The sequence below is a fragment of the Carettochelys insculpta genome, chromosome 1 (genome assembly GCF_033958435.1).
Source record: "Carettochelys insculpta isolate YL-2023 chromosome 1, ASM3395843v1, whole genome shotgun sequence".
Classification (NCBI taxonomy): Eukaryota; Metazoa; Chordata; order Testudines; family Carettochelyidae; genus Carettochelys; species Carettochelys insculpta.
Window position 1 is genome coordinate 63,357,468 of NC_134137.1, and position 14,757 is coordinate 63,372,224.

Genomic DNA, 14,757 nt, shown 5'->3' on the forward strand with positions numbered 1-14,757 from the left:
ACATGTTACTACTAGAAAGACAGCCCAGACTGTAAAAACACTCTTCAAGAAATTCATTTGTATGTTTAAAGGTACTTGCAAGTCAGGAGTCCAAAGGTGAAGTAATGCCTCTAATGTGAGGTAGTCTCGTATTATGAAGTCCTGTGATATTTACATGATGTCTTTTAAGCAGAAGGTTGCATTCAGGGGTTTTTTTTAAAAAAAAAAAAAAAAAAAAAAAACCTGCTGAGGAGCTTTCCAAACCATTGATGTTAATTTGCATTAAGGGTGGGAACTTCCTGAAGACAGGAAGAAAACTAGGGTTATGCCGATATGTAAAAAGGGTAAACAGAATGACCTGTGTAATTTATGGGCTTGTCAGCCTAACATTTATCGTGGGCAAGATAATGGAGTAACTGATTTGGTAGAGGACTTGATTAACTGAGAATTAAAGGAAGGTAATTGGGTTGTTAGCAATCAACATAGGTTAGTGGAACATAGATCTTGTCAAATTAACTTTGACTTTTTTTTTTATAAGATTACAAGTTCGATAAAAGTAATGGTTTTGATGTAATATACTTAAAACTTTTCTGCAAAACATTTAACTTAGTTCCACAAGATATTTTGACAGAAAAACTAGAACAATACAAAATTAACATGGCACATCAAATATATTAAAAACTGACTGACTAGTCTCAAAATGTGATCATAAATGGAGAGTCATGACAAAGCAGGCGTATTTCTAGTATGGTCATGCAGGGATTGTTTCTTGGCCTGATGCTTTTTAAGGCTTTTGATCAATGATCTGAAAGAAGACATAAAATAATTACTGATATAAAAGTTTGCAGATGACACACAAAATTGGAGAAGGGCTAAATGAAGAGGACAGGTCACGGAAAGTGATTTAGATTACTTAGTAAACAGGGCAAAATCAAACAGCATGCATTTTTATTATGGATATAGGCAAACTTATGCATCTAGGAGGAAAGAATATAGGCTGTTTTCACTAGATGGGGACTCTGGGCTGGGAAGCACTTCCTCTGTAAAAGATTTGGGCGGGGGGGCAGTGAATACTCAGTTGAACATGAGCTCCCAGTGTGATGCTGTGGCCCAAAGGGCTGTGGTGATTCTTGGTTGCATAGATTAAGCACTGTTAGAGGAATAGAGAGGTGATTTTTCCCTTTGTATTTGGCATTGGTGTGACCACTGCTGGTGTACTGTGTCCAGTTCAAGAAAGATGTTAATCAGGTGGAGAGGGTTCAGAGATGTATCATGAGAATAATTAAAGTGTTAGAAAATGTGCCTTAATAGTGACAGACTGAAGGTGCTCTGTTTGTGTAGCTTAACAAAGAGAAGTTAAGGTGTGAATTGATTAGTCTATAAGTAACTAAGTGGGGAACAGAAATTTGATGACACGCTGCTCTGTAGCCTAGTGGAGAAAGATATAATAAGATCCAATGTTTGAAGTTGAAGTTAGACAAATTCAGACTGGAAAATAAATATTATTGATGGTAAGCAGTAATAATTGGAACGGTTTACCAAGGGTTATGGTGGATGCTCTACTGCTGGCAATTTTAAAATCCAGATAAGAAGTTTTCAGAAATTATTTTGGGCATGCTCAATGGCCTGTATTGTACATAAGGCCAGACTAAATGATCGCAATGGTCCCTTGCTGGCCTTGGAATCTATGGAGTGAAGACTACGTGACTTAGCATGTAAGCTCAAAAAAGAATTTGGTGCCCCAGTGTACAATAGAATAAGCACTTCAGAGAAGTATTTGACCTGTCTAAAACTTAAACATTAAACAATTTTTTTTTTTTGTTTCCCAAGTGATGTGTATGGACGCAAAGATAAACTTCGATAGCAATTCGTTCTATCGTCAGCAGAAAATCTTTGATCTGCAGGACTGGACACAAGAGGATGAGAGAGACAGGGATGCTGCTAAAGCAGACCTCAACTACATAGGACTAGAGGGCAACATAGGCTGTCTAGGTATGTGTGTTCTACATATTAGATGTTTAAATACCTTGGATGTAATTGTTGCCAGTGCAGTTCTTCAATGTAACTTTTTCTTACAGTGAATGGGGCTGGATTGGCAATGGCCACAATGGATATAATTAAACTTCACGGAGGCACTCCAGCAAATTTCCTTGATGTGGGTGGTGGTGCTACGGTACAACAAGTAACAGAAGCATTTAAACTTATTACTTCAGATAAAAAGGTAACACAAGGGTCAGGTTTTTTTTTTTTAAATACTGCAGTGTTGAATAATAAATGCTGAATGACAATGCATACTTTGGCCATTTCTACACGTGCCACTTTCTCCGAAAGTGGCATGCTAATAAACGGCCTGAAAAATGCTAATGAGGCACGGATGTAAATTTCCAGTGCCTCATTAGCATAGGGTCACATGATTTGGAGTCTAGAAGAAGCTCTTCCGGACTCCAAAACAGCATGTAGAGGCGCAGCCCCTGGGGGATCTCCCAGAAGGAAGTCGTCCTTTCGGAAGCCTAAGCCTGAGCTTCCGAAAGGACGACTTCCTTCTGGGAGATCCCCCAGGGGCTGCGCCTCTACATGCTGTTTTGGAGTCCGGAAGAGCTTCTTCTAGACTCCAAATCATGTGACCCTATGCTAATGAGGCACTGGAAATTTACATCCGTGCCTCATTAGCATTTTTCAGGCCGTTTTAGCATGTAGAAACGGCGTTTGTTTTCTCTAACATACGTGACTTCTAAAGGTGAGCTACAAAGAGGGGAACTGTGCTGTCTTTAGTATTTGACCATATGGATAAAGAAGGCCTGAAAAACATGTTAAGTTTTTTTGTTTTTGTTTTTGTTTTTGTTTTTTCATTTCTTATCCATCTGGAATTAGTCCTTTTATTTGCTGAAGGACTGAAGTAGGAAGTCTCTCAGCTCTCACTTGGAGGGACAAGCATGTGTGTCTAAATAACCCACGGAGCCCCTTTTAGTCAAATGTCTGGCAACTGTATTTGAGACAATTGTGATGTTAAATTCCCAGTAGATCTTTATTTTTCCCTAAGCAGTTAACTAGCAAAATCAAAAGAAGACACCTAACACTTGTGATATATCTGTAATGTAGTGTGTTTGTAATGTATAGCACACTATAATACAAGGTGAATTGGTAGATACTGATACAGATACGCTCCCTCTCGGTGTGTCTCCTTTTTTTGAAACTTCAAGGATGGCAAGGCCTCTGGAAAGGGAAGAAACAGAAGCAGCAAATCCTGTTCTGAAGAAAACTTCAGGATTTTTATGAAAGTTTTTTTTTTTTTATTAAAAGAAAGTTATCGAACTCCCTTCTTTGTGTGTTACTTTTTAATGGTAATTAAAAATATTCCCCTTTAAATATAAAAGTAGGATTTTCTAATTTTCAAAAAAACTTTCCTATGTAATTTGAAGGTAGGTTAAATATAACACCAAATTAAATAGAAACAACTAGTCTTTAGGAGACATCCAAAATCATTTAAATGTAGTATAAGTTTAGAGAAAATGCTTTTTTCCATGTATTCAGAATAAATGCTAAACAACTTACTTTTTAATTATCTCTGCAGCTTCAACTCTGGTTTGTTTTCTTTAAGTGAACATATATCTTAGTTAAAATGTAACTGAGTGTAATTTTGGCCACTGTGAAGAAGAACTCGACGGCTGCCCTAAAAGCAGATGCTCACTAATGGATAGGAGTAATACCACAAAGGAAACCTGAGTTTATTTGGCACTCTACTAACAACTCTTCACTTTAAGCAGTTCTGCTCACATTTCCTCTCCTTTCAGAGAAGATTTTAAAAAGGTCACTCTGTTTCCTCTTTCCATCCCCTTCCTCTCAAATTTCTGTCCCTGAATCCCTAGTCTGATTGTTTTTCTTCCTGAATTAAATCATTCCTGCAGTATGCTCAATTTCAAAGCACATCATAAAGCAAAGCTGCCCATGAGTACTCATCAGTATCTCTTTGGATTATTAAATCTCTTCCTGTACAATGGAGAAGAACTTGCAAAGGAGTCACTCGTGCCATTCTAGTTTTCTATATGAAGTGCCCCTTTGACTTTGTATTTTCCATCATACGGACAATAGAACTTGATATCCATGGTATCACTGCTTGCTTGTATTCCACCTCCATTGAGGGTTAAGGCTGCAGTGAGAAAGGCAGACTGGCAGATACAATGGATGTAACTTGTGATTCTGTATAACAGTGGTGCACTTCACATATGAAGGGAGAAATTAGTACAGTTAAGAACAATACCATATTGTGGAAAGCTGAGTGAAGAAGAAATAAGATGGTCATTGAAAGTTGTGCAGCTAGAAGGTTGTGGGTGATGAGTAGTGATTTCCAGGAGGATGGAGTTTCCTAAAGCTGGGGAAAGGGTAGGAGAAGTGTCTGTAAGCAATAGGTGGACAGGAAGCAGTGGTACAAAGATTGATAGTAGGAAACAAGGAGGTGACTAATACAGTGATATGAGGTGCATTAAAAGCTTGAGATGATTATGAGTAGTAGGGGAGGAGATGCTGAGCCATCTTTTGAGAGAGAAGAGCTGGCCAGTTTTCTATAACCAAATAATTACAACACAATGAAATTATTGACTCTTAGTTTACACAGAAACCTTGGTGCACTGTCATGTTAAAGGTTAGTGTAAAACACTTCTGTATTCATTTCTGAGATTATAAATCGAGATAAAGTAGATAATTTTATTTCTACCTAACTCTTCAGGTAAAACATCAGTCTTTGCTTCAACAGTCTAGTTGTGAATGTGGATTGAGAGCCTACTTATTGCGGTCAACTCCTAGGTAGTAGTAGACATTCATGTTCAGTGTGTTATGGGCTGGGACCATATTATTTTTCTTTCTGGCTGACTTTGCTGTGGCTGCTGCTACACTGATTTAGGGCTTGGATTGCTTGCTGACAAAACAGCATTTTGATAAAAGCATCAGTGCTTAATACCAGTAAGTGCTGGGATCCTAAGATTTCTTGTTTGACGAAGCATCTCACAACAGGAATTGATAGGAACCATACTGAACTGTAGTAGATATGGGTCAAGCTTGTCTCCTCTTAAACCGTAAAAAAATTTTGCCCAATGATAAATACTGAGACAGTAGTCTTCCTACAAGCTGACCTATAGCCGTAGAATGATTTCATCAGCAGTATTCAGTAAACCTATGGGATAGCCTCCTCATGGAGCATGCTCTATATCAGAGGTCAGCAACCCTTCTGAGACGGAGAGCTGAAATTTGACCTTTTGACCTCTGTGAACAGTCCAGAGTGTCAGTGATACTTTTTAAGTCACTAAGGCTACGTCTACACGTGCATGCTACATCGAAATAGCTTATTTCGATGTAGCGTCATTGAAATAGTCTATTTCGATAAATAACGTCTACACGTCCTCCAGGGCTGGCAACGTTGATGTTCAACTTCGACGTTGGGCAGCACCACATCGAAATAGGCGCTGCGAGGGAATGTCTACACGCCAAAGGAGCACACATCGAAATAAGGGTGCCAGGCACAGCTGCAGACAGGGTCACAGGGCAGACTCAACAGCAAGCCGCTCCCTTAAAGGGCCCCTCCCAGACACAGTTGCACTAAACAACACAAGATCCACAGAGCCGACAACTGGTTGCAGACCCTGTTCATGCAGCATGGATCCCCAGCTGCAGCAGCAGCAGCCAGAAGCCCTGGGCTAAGGGCTGCTGCCCACGGTGACCATAGAGCCCCGCAGGGGCTGGAGAGAGAGCGTCTCTCAACCCCTCAGCTGATGGCCACCATGGCGGACCCTGCTATTTCGATGTTGCGGGACGCGGATCGGCTACACGTGCCCTACTTCGATGTTCAACTTCGAAGTAGGGCGCTATTCACATCCCCTCATGGGGTTAGCGGCTTCGACGTCTTGCCGCCTAACGTCGATGTTAACATCGAAATAGCACCCAACACATGTAGCCGTGACGGGTGCTATTTTGAAGTTAGTGCCACTACTTCGAAGTAGCGTGCACGTGTAGACACGGCTTAATAGTCCTACTTACAATATCTTCATTATAAATAAATATGCTGTTCCATTTAGGTGGTGGTTGGTACCATTAGCTGGTCTTCTGTTAATCCACAGGCAGCATGGCTTTGAGCAAGCTCCCTGCTGCATGGAGGAAGAGGGACAGGGCTGAGCTCCTGACATGTGTGGATGAAAATCAGCTAATGTGTCACTCTTGGCACGTGTGCCGGGGTTGCTGACCCCCTCTGTACATGTACTGAGATAATGGCCGGTCAGGAACCAAGAAGTCATGACATAATAGACCCCATAAAGTGTATTTAATGGGAGCCCAATTTCAGGTATTCGGTTTAAATTAATATCCTGAAAAAAAATGTTGATTTTCACATTAAAGAACAAAAGAATATTCAAATTTTAGTCATTTGGGTGGTTGACTGAGAAATTATGATTGCATGTATAGGTGCTTAATTTGTCTGATTTTTGTGAAGAGACTTCCTTGTCTTTAAAATTGTTAAATGAGTAACATTTAACTGCTAATAAAGTCACAGTTCTTATCAGTTTTCCTGGTTAATTTTGTTCTCTAGGATCATAGCATTTCCAGGGCTTTAAACTTGAACTTAAATGTATGCAGATTAAAATGATTGTCTTTTATATAGAATCTCTTCACAGCAGGCTGTAATGGGTGAACACCAAAGGCCTCTGAACTTGTAGCACCATCAGAATAAATATCATCTGAGTCGTTGTGGAAGCATGCATTTTGTACACATGAGCATGATTACTGTATCGTTTGCTTGCATCAGACGTGTGAAGTAATTGTTGTTTTTGTCTCATTCAAGCATTGAGGACATGCCCTCCCGTCATTTGTGTAGGCAGAAAACTCCCTTATGATCAGCACAAGTCTAGTTCAAAATGCCGCGAAGAAGAGCTTCTGAAAGTAGCTTGAGTTGGCGTTAGCGACTGAATACCATGTCTGTGTTTCTTTTGGGGTCCCGGCGGGGAGACACTGTCATTCCAGAAAGCCTCAGGCTTTGCTGCCGGCAGAGTACTTGATATCAGTGATACTGAGCTCTAGCTCACTAGATTACACTTTTCCTCCTCAGAAGTATGAGCAGGAAATGCAGAGAGCCATTTGCTTTGTTGGTATTCGGCCATTATGAAGCCTGGACTTCATTTCGCTCCACCTCAAAGTCTTTAGTGACCTTTCCCTATAGATGGAGGACTGGGAGACTCATCTGAAGTAAATTGATAATTTTCATTTTGAAGACCTTGTTTTTTCCTTTAGTGCTTATTGCAGACCTTGCTTTAAGAGGTGTCAGAGCTCTTCTTGCAGTCAAAGCACTCCTTGTGTAGCATGCCCTCATGTCTTCTGAGTTGGTATATTTGGTTTATGAGATATAGGCATTCACAATAATTTTCCTTCTGCACTGAAGGTTTAAACATAGCAATTGTTGAAATGGTGTGAAGCACTACTTATGCTCTTGTCTTTCGCATCTCTTACAACTGTATTGTTTGCCTGAAGAGGTGAGAGTAGGACAGTGATTCTACTAATTCCTTCCCTGAGCACCCTAATCAAATTTCTGCAGATGGGACTTGTACAGCGGGCAAGAGGCCATTTGTCTTGGCCGTACTGGAGAAGCTGAGGGCCTCCTCAACTTTTCACCGGTTCCTATGTTTATATGTATATATGGCCCTGTTAGCTTGTATAGCTCATCTGAGCTCAACTGCTTTGGCAGAACATATCAGTCTGTTCCAGTATAACACAACTTCCAAAACGTATTTAAATTAGGACATTTTATTGTAAGTTTGGTGCTTGAGATAGATGATTGGCAACATAAGCTCTAAGTAAATCTCTTTTTAAAATTTTGATTAAAGCCCTTTTTTATCCACATTGAAATTTTGTGGAGACTGAGTCAGGAGTAAAATCCAGGAGTCCTGAAACATGCTCATTCTTTGTTCTAATGTAAGTCCTTCAATAGAGTTCATCTTTCCTATGACAAACCAAAGTGTTAATTTAGGGAATGCGTTTAGAAGGATTCTCTTTAACTAGAAGGCCCACCCCCAATTGGGAAATGGTGATCTTACTAGCTGAGATTTTTTTTTTTTTTTTTTTTTAATCTCTTTAAATAAAAATAACTTTCTTCAGAAAATTAGTTGACTAAGACTATTGGGAAAAGTTATGGTACAGTCATTTAGACATTCATATAAGAAATCAACATGTTTTTCTTTGGTTTGCACCTTATTTCAGTTGGCGTCTTACAAATTAGGGTGTTTCATTTTTTTAAAAGGGAATGGTTATTCATGCCTGCTACTCTTGATGTTTTAAAGAATAAATACAGAAACTTTCCAAAAACAAAAATAAATCATGGAGCATCACTGAGACTTAAATGGCAAGCATTATTCTAGGCTGTATTAGCAGGAGTATTGTAAGCAAGACACAAGAAATAATTCTACAACTCTAATCCGAGTTTATTTGGCTTCAGCTGCAATATTGTGTCCATTTCTAGATGCTACATTTAAGGAAATATGTGGACAAATTGGACAAAGTCCAGAGGATAGCACAAAAATGATGAATGGTCTAGAAAATATGACCTATAAGGGAAGATTGAAAAAATGGGTTTGTTGACTGGAGAAGAGAAGACTCAGTGGACATCATAACAGTTTTCAAGTACATAAATGGTTTTTGCAAAGAGGAGGGAGTAAAATTAGTCTCCTAAACCTCTGAGGCTAGGACAAGAAGCAGTGGGTTTAAATTGCAACAAGGGCAGCATAGGTTGGCATTAGGAAAATATTCTTAACTATTAGGGTTGGTTAGCACCGGAATAAATTGTCCGGGGAGATTGTGGAATCTCCATCATTGGAGATTTTTAAGAGCAGATTATCGAAATGTTTTGTGAGGGATGGTCTTAGAACTTAGCCCTGTCATGAGCACAGAGGACTGGAGTAAATAACTGATCAAGGTGCCTTCCTGTCCTGATGTTCTATACCTTTGTCGTAATTGTCTTTCAGTACAGCAAAATCCTGTTTATCTAATCCTCCATTATCTGTCTTGCCACATACATTTTAGAATGTACACAGGGTATCTCTCTTGTTGACAGGCTTTCCATTCTCTGGATTATCTGAATCTTTGATTGTTATCTGGGCCAAGTCCCGATTACCTAAGACAAACAGGATTCTGGTGCACGTTATTTTAGAGACAAGTAACTCGTTAGCCTTATTCATATTCTAGGTGAAATCAGCGTTCTTGAACCAGGTGCTTAGCATTGCATTTCTGGGGCTTGAATATTTAAAAACTGATTTTTTGCCCATCTGAGTGGTCTGAATCTTTCTTATCTGATGCAATTATCTTTTTTTCTGCTTGTTAAAATTCTCAATATTTGCGTAGAGTGGTGGACTTGAGCTGTGTTCTGTCATTTAACATATAACCCTACATGGCTGCTTCTGTATGTAGGTGCTGGCTATTTTGGTGAATATTTTTGGAGGCATTATGCGATGTGATGTTATTGCACAAGGTATCATTATGGCAGTAAAGGATTTGGACCTAAAAATACCTATTGTTGTTCGGTTACAAGGTGAGCACTCTTCCGTATTGTGTATGCCTAGATCTTTGGATCTGTGTGTGTCAGTAGTGCTCTCAGGTGCCAGAGAAGTACTACTAATAATGATGGCAGTATTTAGGTGTTCATACAATGCATAGCACAAGTGCTTGTAAACAGAAGACTATTTTGTAGAGATATCTATATGTAGCTATACAAAGCACCTGTGTGTGTGTGTGTGTGTATATGTGTATGTATATATATATATATATATATATATATATATAAAATAAAAATATGTAATAAATAATATAAACCATTTAAAATCCAGTGGTTTTCTTACAGATGCTATTAAATATTTACTATTTACCATATTGGTTTTGGTAACTGTTTAACATTTTAGAACAGCAAATCTAACTTGCTGCTACTGCAAATGCCTTCTAGTGCATGCTGTATTTATCTCAATTTCGAGTTTTCTTGGTAGACCTGTCCAGGAAAACTTGATTGTCTCCTGCTCATGCTATCTCTGGTTGAAACTTATAGTATGTCAGAAGTGAATTCTGTTATTTAGAACTACTTCTCTTTCTTCAGGTACACGGGTTGATGATGCCAAAGCTTTAATAACTGCTAGTGGCCTCAAAATCCTTGCCTGTGATGACTTAGATGAAGCTGCTAAAATGGTGAGTAAGAAAGAGCTTTTGGCATAACTCTTCAAAACAGATACTGTGTTTCAACATGAAGTCTTCGTAAAGTTTTATCTTGTCCCAGCCACCTTAAAACTTTGGCCAGGGATAACATATTTGAAGTCTTGAAGATGAGTGGGACACCATGTATCCAATTATTTCACAAAGCAGTCAGTAACTTGTAGGGTGGGGATTTTGTAAGTAGAATCTGTTTTACCCCCAACTAAGAGCCTGCTCTATTACAAGAGAGGGATATTGGCTAGATTGCCTGCTTTTATAAGAGTCAGGAGATCTTTAACTTTTTAGCTGGGCAAAAGGGACCAAGCTAAAAATCTTACGTGAAAGGCTGCACTGCTAACAGTGCATGTCTCCTTGATAGAATACTGTTAGGTCAGCACTTACAGGTGAAAACCAACAGTAAGTTTTTGAATTTCCTAATAAGCAAGGTTGCTACCAGTGCATAATCTGAATCATTTGTAGTGTTAGCTCCTGGGGCTGAACTCTTCAGAACTACCTGCATTCAGTGGAAGAACCTGCTCACCCACATCCACAAAACTCTGCGTTTAAGGGCATAGTGGAAATGTCATTAAGCTGGTCAAGTTCAGTCTATGCTTATGCTTCTGCAGCAGAGAGTATGGGTTTTAAACCTACATAGCATTTGTATAAAGTGTCCATCGTTCAAAATGAAATGGGAGTGGCTTATTCCTGTTGTGTCTGGATTCCCTTGCAACATGGCTTAAATTAAAGAGTAACAAGGGCTCCTGATCCTGAATAGGAGTGTAAGCATATACTACTTTCAGACACAGCCCTTTGTAGACAAGTCCTCGCTCCCTGAAGAGCTTTGTCTTAAGAAATGCAGCAAGCAGGTGCAACAAACAAATGCAAGAGTGAGAACGAGCAACAATAATAGGATCACATGAGTCTGTAGATTACTTATGCTCTATTTGCTAGTTTTATAAAGCTGGGAATAAACCTGTATTTGTAATTCATACTGGGCACCTGACATCTGAGACAAAAGTGGACTAGAAATAAGGTGTGTATTTTAACTGTGAGGGAAATTAATAACTTGAACAATATAACAAGGTTGTGGTGAATTCTCCACTGCAGTAAACTTCTAAAATCCAGAATCTTAATTCTTTTTCTTGAGGAGAAAAAATAGGCTTTAGTTCCAACAAAGATATTGGACTTGAGGCAGGAATTAAATTCAGGAAAGTCCTATGGCCTCTGTCACAAATACTGCCTAATTACAATGGTCTTGTCTGGCCCTAAATCTGTGAATCTATCTTTTTTTCCTTATCACAAGTTCTTTCTGGCATCACTTTCTAAAATAGACTGTCTAGTTGAACTCCTAAAATTTAGTACAGATTTCACCTTCCTGGTATGGCATGGTCAGGACCTGACAGGTTCCGAACATCTGCTGTACCACAGGGGGGTCCAGGGTTTCTGCCCCAAGTTGCCCCAACCCTCCTGCTCCCCAAGGAGTCAGGGCTTCCAAGGGCTGCCATGGGGCTCTGGCAGGTGGAGGCTCCAGCCCCCACCCTACACTGCAGTAGGACTGGCAGGGGCTCTAGCTTTGGCCCTAGCCACTGCTCTGGCCCTGGCCACTGCCCCACAGAGGCAGTTCTGGTCCCAGCCCTGGGATTCTCTGGTCCTGCGATATCCATGGTCTGGTGGTGTTGGACGAGAAAGTACTGGATGTAAGAGGTTCAATCTGTAATGTCATTTGTAAAACTGTCAGTATTACTTCAATTATTGCTCTAACTTTTACCTATTTTTCCCCTTCCTGCAGGTTGTGAAACTTTCAGAAATAGTGACCTTAGCAAAGCAAGCTCAGGTGGATGTTAAGTTTCAGTTGCCAATCTGATCTGAGATGTCACGGGTGTGTCTAATGTGTTATATTCTCTGAAATACTGTGTTCTCTGTTTCCCCCCGCCGCCCCCCCCCTTTTGTGTGTGGAGAATTTAATTGCTTGACAGGTGCACAACTTTAAAGTACCTGGTCTTTCATGTTAATATTCAAAATGGTCAGAATTCATGTACATTTGTCTGTGTGGCTGATCTGTGGCCTTTTAGTTGCAGTCCCAGCCCTCCAGCTGCTGCTGAAGAACGTCACTTGCAATATACTCATTCACTATTATCAAACAGTTTTTGTTGGAAAACAAATTCTTCTGAATAAAATCTGAAGTTACTTTATCTGCATATTCATATTAGCTTCAGGAAAGATAAATATGATGACTAGATACTCTAACACTCATAATATGGAGGAATGTATTGAAATATTTTTATTGGTGACCTTTATAATCTGCAGTGTAATAAATGGATTTAAGCATACCAAGCATAATCATAAACAGTGCATTTGAACAAACACAGCAAGTCTAGAAGTGCTTTGTGGATCTGATCAGTTAAATATTGGGACATTGGAACAATCATGAGAAAATATACTGTAGCACCAAAGTCGTCTTAGTTTCTGGTGCTTACTGAAAAGTTTCATGTAGCTTTGTATGTGAACAATAAAGCATATTTTTAAACATATATCAGACATGTCATACAACAAATTAGAATGCCAATTGCAAGTTAATAAGATTTCTTACAAGAGATCAGTATTACAATTTTCCTTTGTCCACTTTGATTAATATTTGACAAAGGGAAGTGAGCCCATGAAGGAGTTTAAACCAATAGGCAAAAGAGGTTTTGCACATCTATAAAACAGCATGTCTGTTCTGGTACTTCACAGAATGGCTTTGAAACATGTACACTTACAGGAACTTGGTGATACAGTGATGCTTACATAATGTCTTGTACAGTGTTGTACTAAAAGTGAATGTACAGTTCTTCCCAGTCTGGCTTTTCTGCAAGGAAAGGCACTGTAAGAAGGTAGCACTAGAAAGCATTTGAGTTATGAACAATGCAACACAAACCTATCAACAGGATATCTTGTCCTTTGCCATTTTGCTTACCTGGCAGCATTTTTTCAGTTTTAAGTGGCCAAAAAGCTAAGGGAACTTGATCAAATATAATGATTTATTTGTCTCTGCTGCTAACACACGTTAAATTGGCATTTAAAGGAATCTAACTTTCACGTTTGTTTTAACTTGTCCTATTTGGAATAATGACAAGCTAAGTTAGTATCTGGGTTCCTTCACTTGATGGATCCTTATATTGAAAGTGTTATGGTGTTCACTGGATATGGAGAAGCTTTTTTATTAGTTTTTGTTACAGTAGACTCCACATTCCATTTGGATTGTTTCCCATTTGTGCAAGGTACTGCACAAATTCGCATATGCTACTGTTTGTCACTGTACTTTAAAAACATTTCACTTTGTGGTGCATAAAAATACTGAACAAATGCCTTAAAAATCAATCATGTTTACTTTGTGTGGGTTGGATGTTGCCTCATTAGCCTTGTTATGGGTTCCTGTGTCTCCTTCATGATGCTGACCATGGATTTCACAAAGGCAACTTCCATAAGTTTGTATCACTGGAGGACAGTGACTGTGATGCCAATTTTTAAAAAGGACTCCAGAGGCGATACTGGCAAATGTTGGCTGGCAAATCTAAATTCAGTACTGAGCAAACTTGGGCTTGTGTGTGTTTGTTTGTTTGGAGTTTGGAGTGCTGAGCTGAGTGTTTGTTTGAAAGGCCGTGTGCTCAGGCAGGCAGTTGGAAGCTGTGAGTCTTGATTAGGTTTGAATTGAAACACCGTGTGCTGATTGGCTGAGCTGTAGGCAGAGGGAGGAGCTATCAGGGAGGCCAAGCACTTAAACCCCGCTAGTAAGCGACCAGGGAGCTGTGCGACCGGGTGCTTGCGAACAGGAGGGAGTTTTGAGAGGGGAGTTAGAGGGGGAGCTTGGAGGGAGCCAGTGACTTCTATTGCCATTAAACTTAAATCCTTTATAACAACCTCTATCTGAAACATTTAATTAAACCCTCATATATAATTAGAGTAGGAAATGGAGGCAGAAGCCCAGCAGCAGAGTGGGGGCTATCCTGTTTATTGTGTCGAGTGCAATATGTATGACTACCTACCCTGTGGGCGGGTGGCGTATGTGTGCGCTCGATGCAAGGAGCTCCTGGCCCTCAGAGACCGAGTGCGTGCTTTGGAGGCCAGGGTGGCTGAACTGGAGGAGCTAAGGAAGGCAGAGGTGTTTGTTGATGAGACTTTCCGGGACATGGTAGGGCTGTCCCACCTCCAATCTGACAGTCCTGATGCTGTTACGGAGGATGAAAGGCTCAGGGAAGGAGAGCTGTCAGTGGGAGCAGAGGGAAACCATCCCATAGTTGGGACCCTCCTTCCAGAGGGTGCTATGGTATCCTCTTGCGCCAAGGATACTTCTCCGGGGGAGGAAGCGCCAGCTGTTAGGAAGAAGCGGGTTTTAATAGTGGGGGATTCGATCATTAGAAATATAGATAGTTGGGTTTGTGGTGACTGGGAGAACCGTATGGTGACTTGCCTGCCTGGTGCGAAGGTTGCGGATCTCTCGAGGCATCTAGACAGACTTATGGGCAGTGCTGGGGAGGAGCCGGTGGTCGTGGTACATGTCGGTACCAATGACATAGGGAAGGGTAGAAGAGATGT

The 14,757-nt window shown here is 40.1% G+C and overlaps 1 protein-coding gene across 1 annotated transcript in view; it reads left to right on the forward strand.

Annotated features, from left to right (window-relative positions):
- The window catches only part of SUCLA2 (succinate-CoA ligase ADP-forming subunit beta), a 42,416-nt gene extending 28,900 nt beyond the window's left edge, over nucleotides 1–13,516 (forward strand). The window contains exons 7-11 of the mRNA XM_074987986.1: nucleotides 1,810–1,971; nucleotides 2,058–2,200; nucleotides 9,415–9,535; nucleotides 10,091–10,179; nucleotides 11,972–13,516. Of these exons, the coding sequence (XP_074844087.1) occupies nucleotides 1,810–1,971; nucleotides 2,058–2,200; nucleotides 9,415–9,535; nucleotides 10,091–10,179; nucleotides 11,972–12,046 (590 nt within the window). The 3' untranslated portion in view covers nucleotides 12,047–13,516. The remainder of the gene's footprint in view (nucleotides 1–1,809; nucleotides 1,972–2,057; nucleotides 2,201–9,414; nucleotides 9,536–10,090; nucleotides 10,180–11,971) is intronic.
- Nucleotides 13,517–14,757: the final 1,241 nt, after the last annotated feature.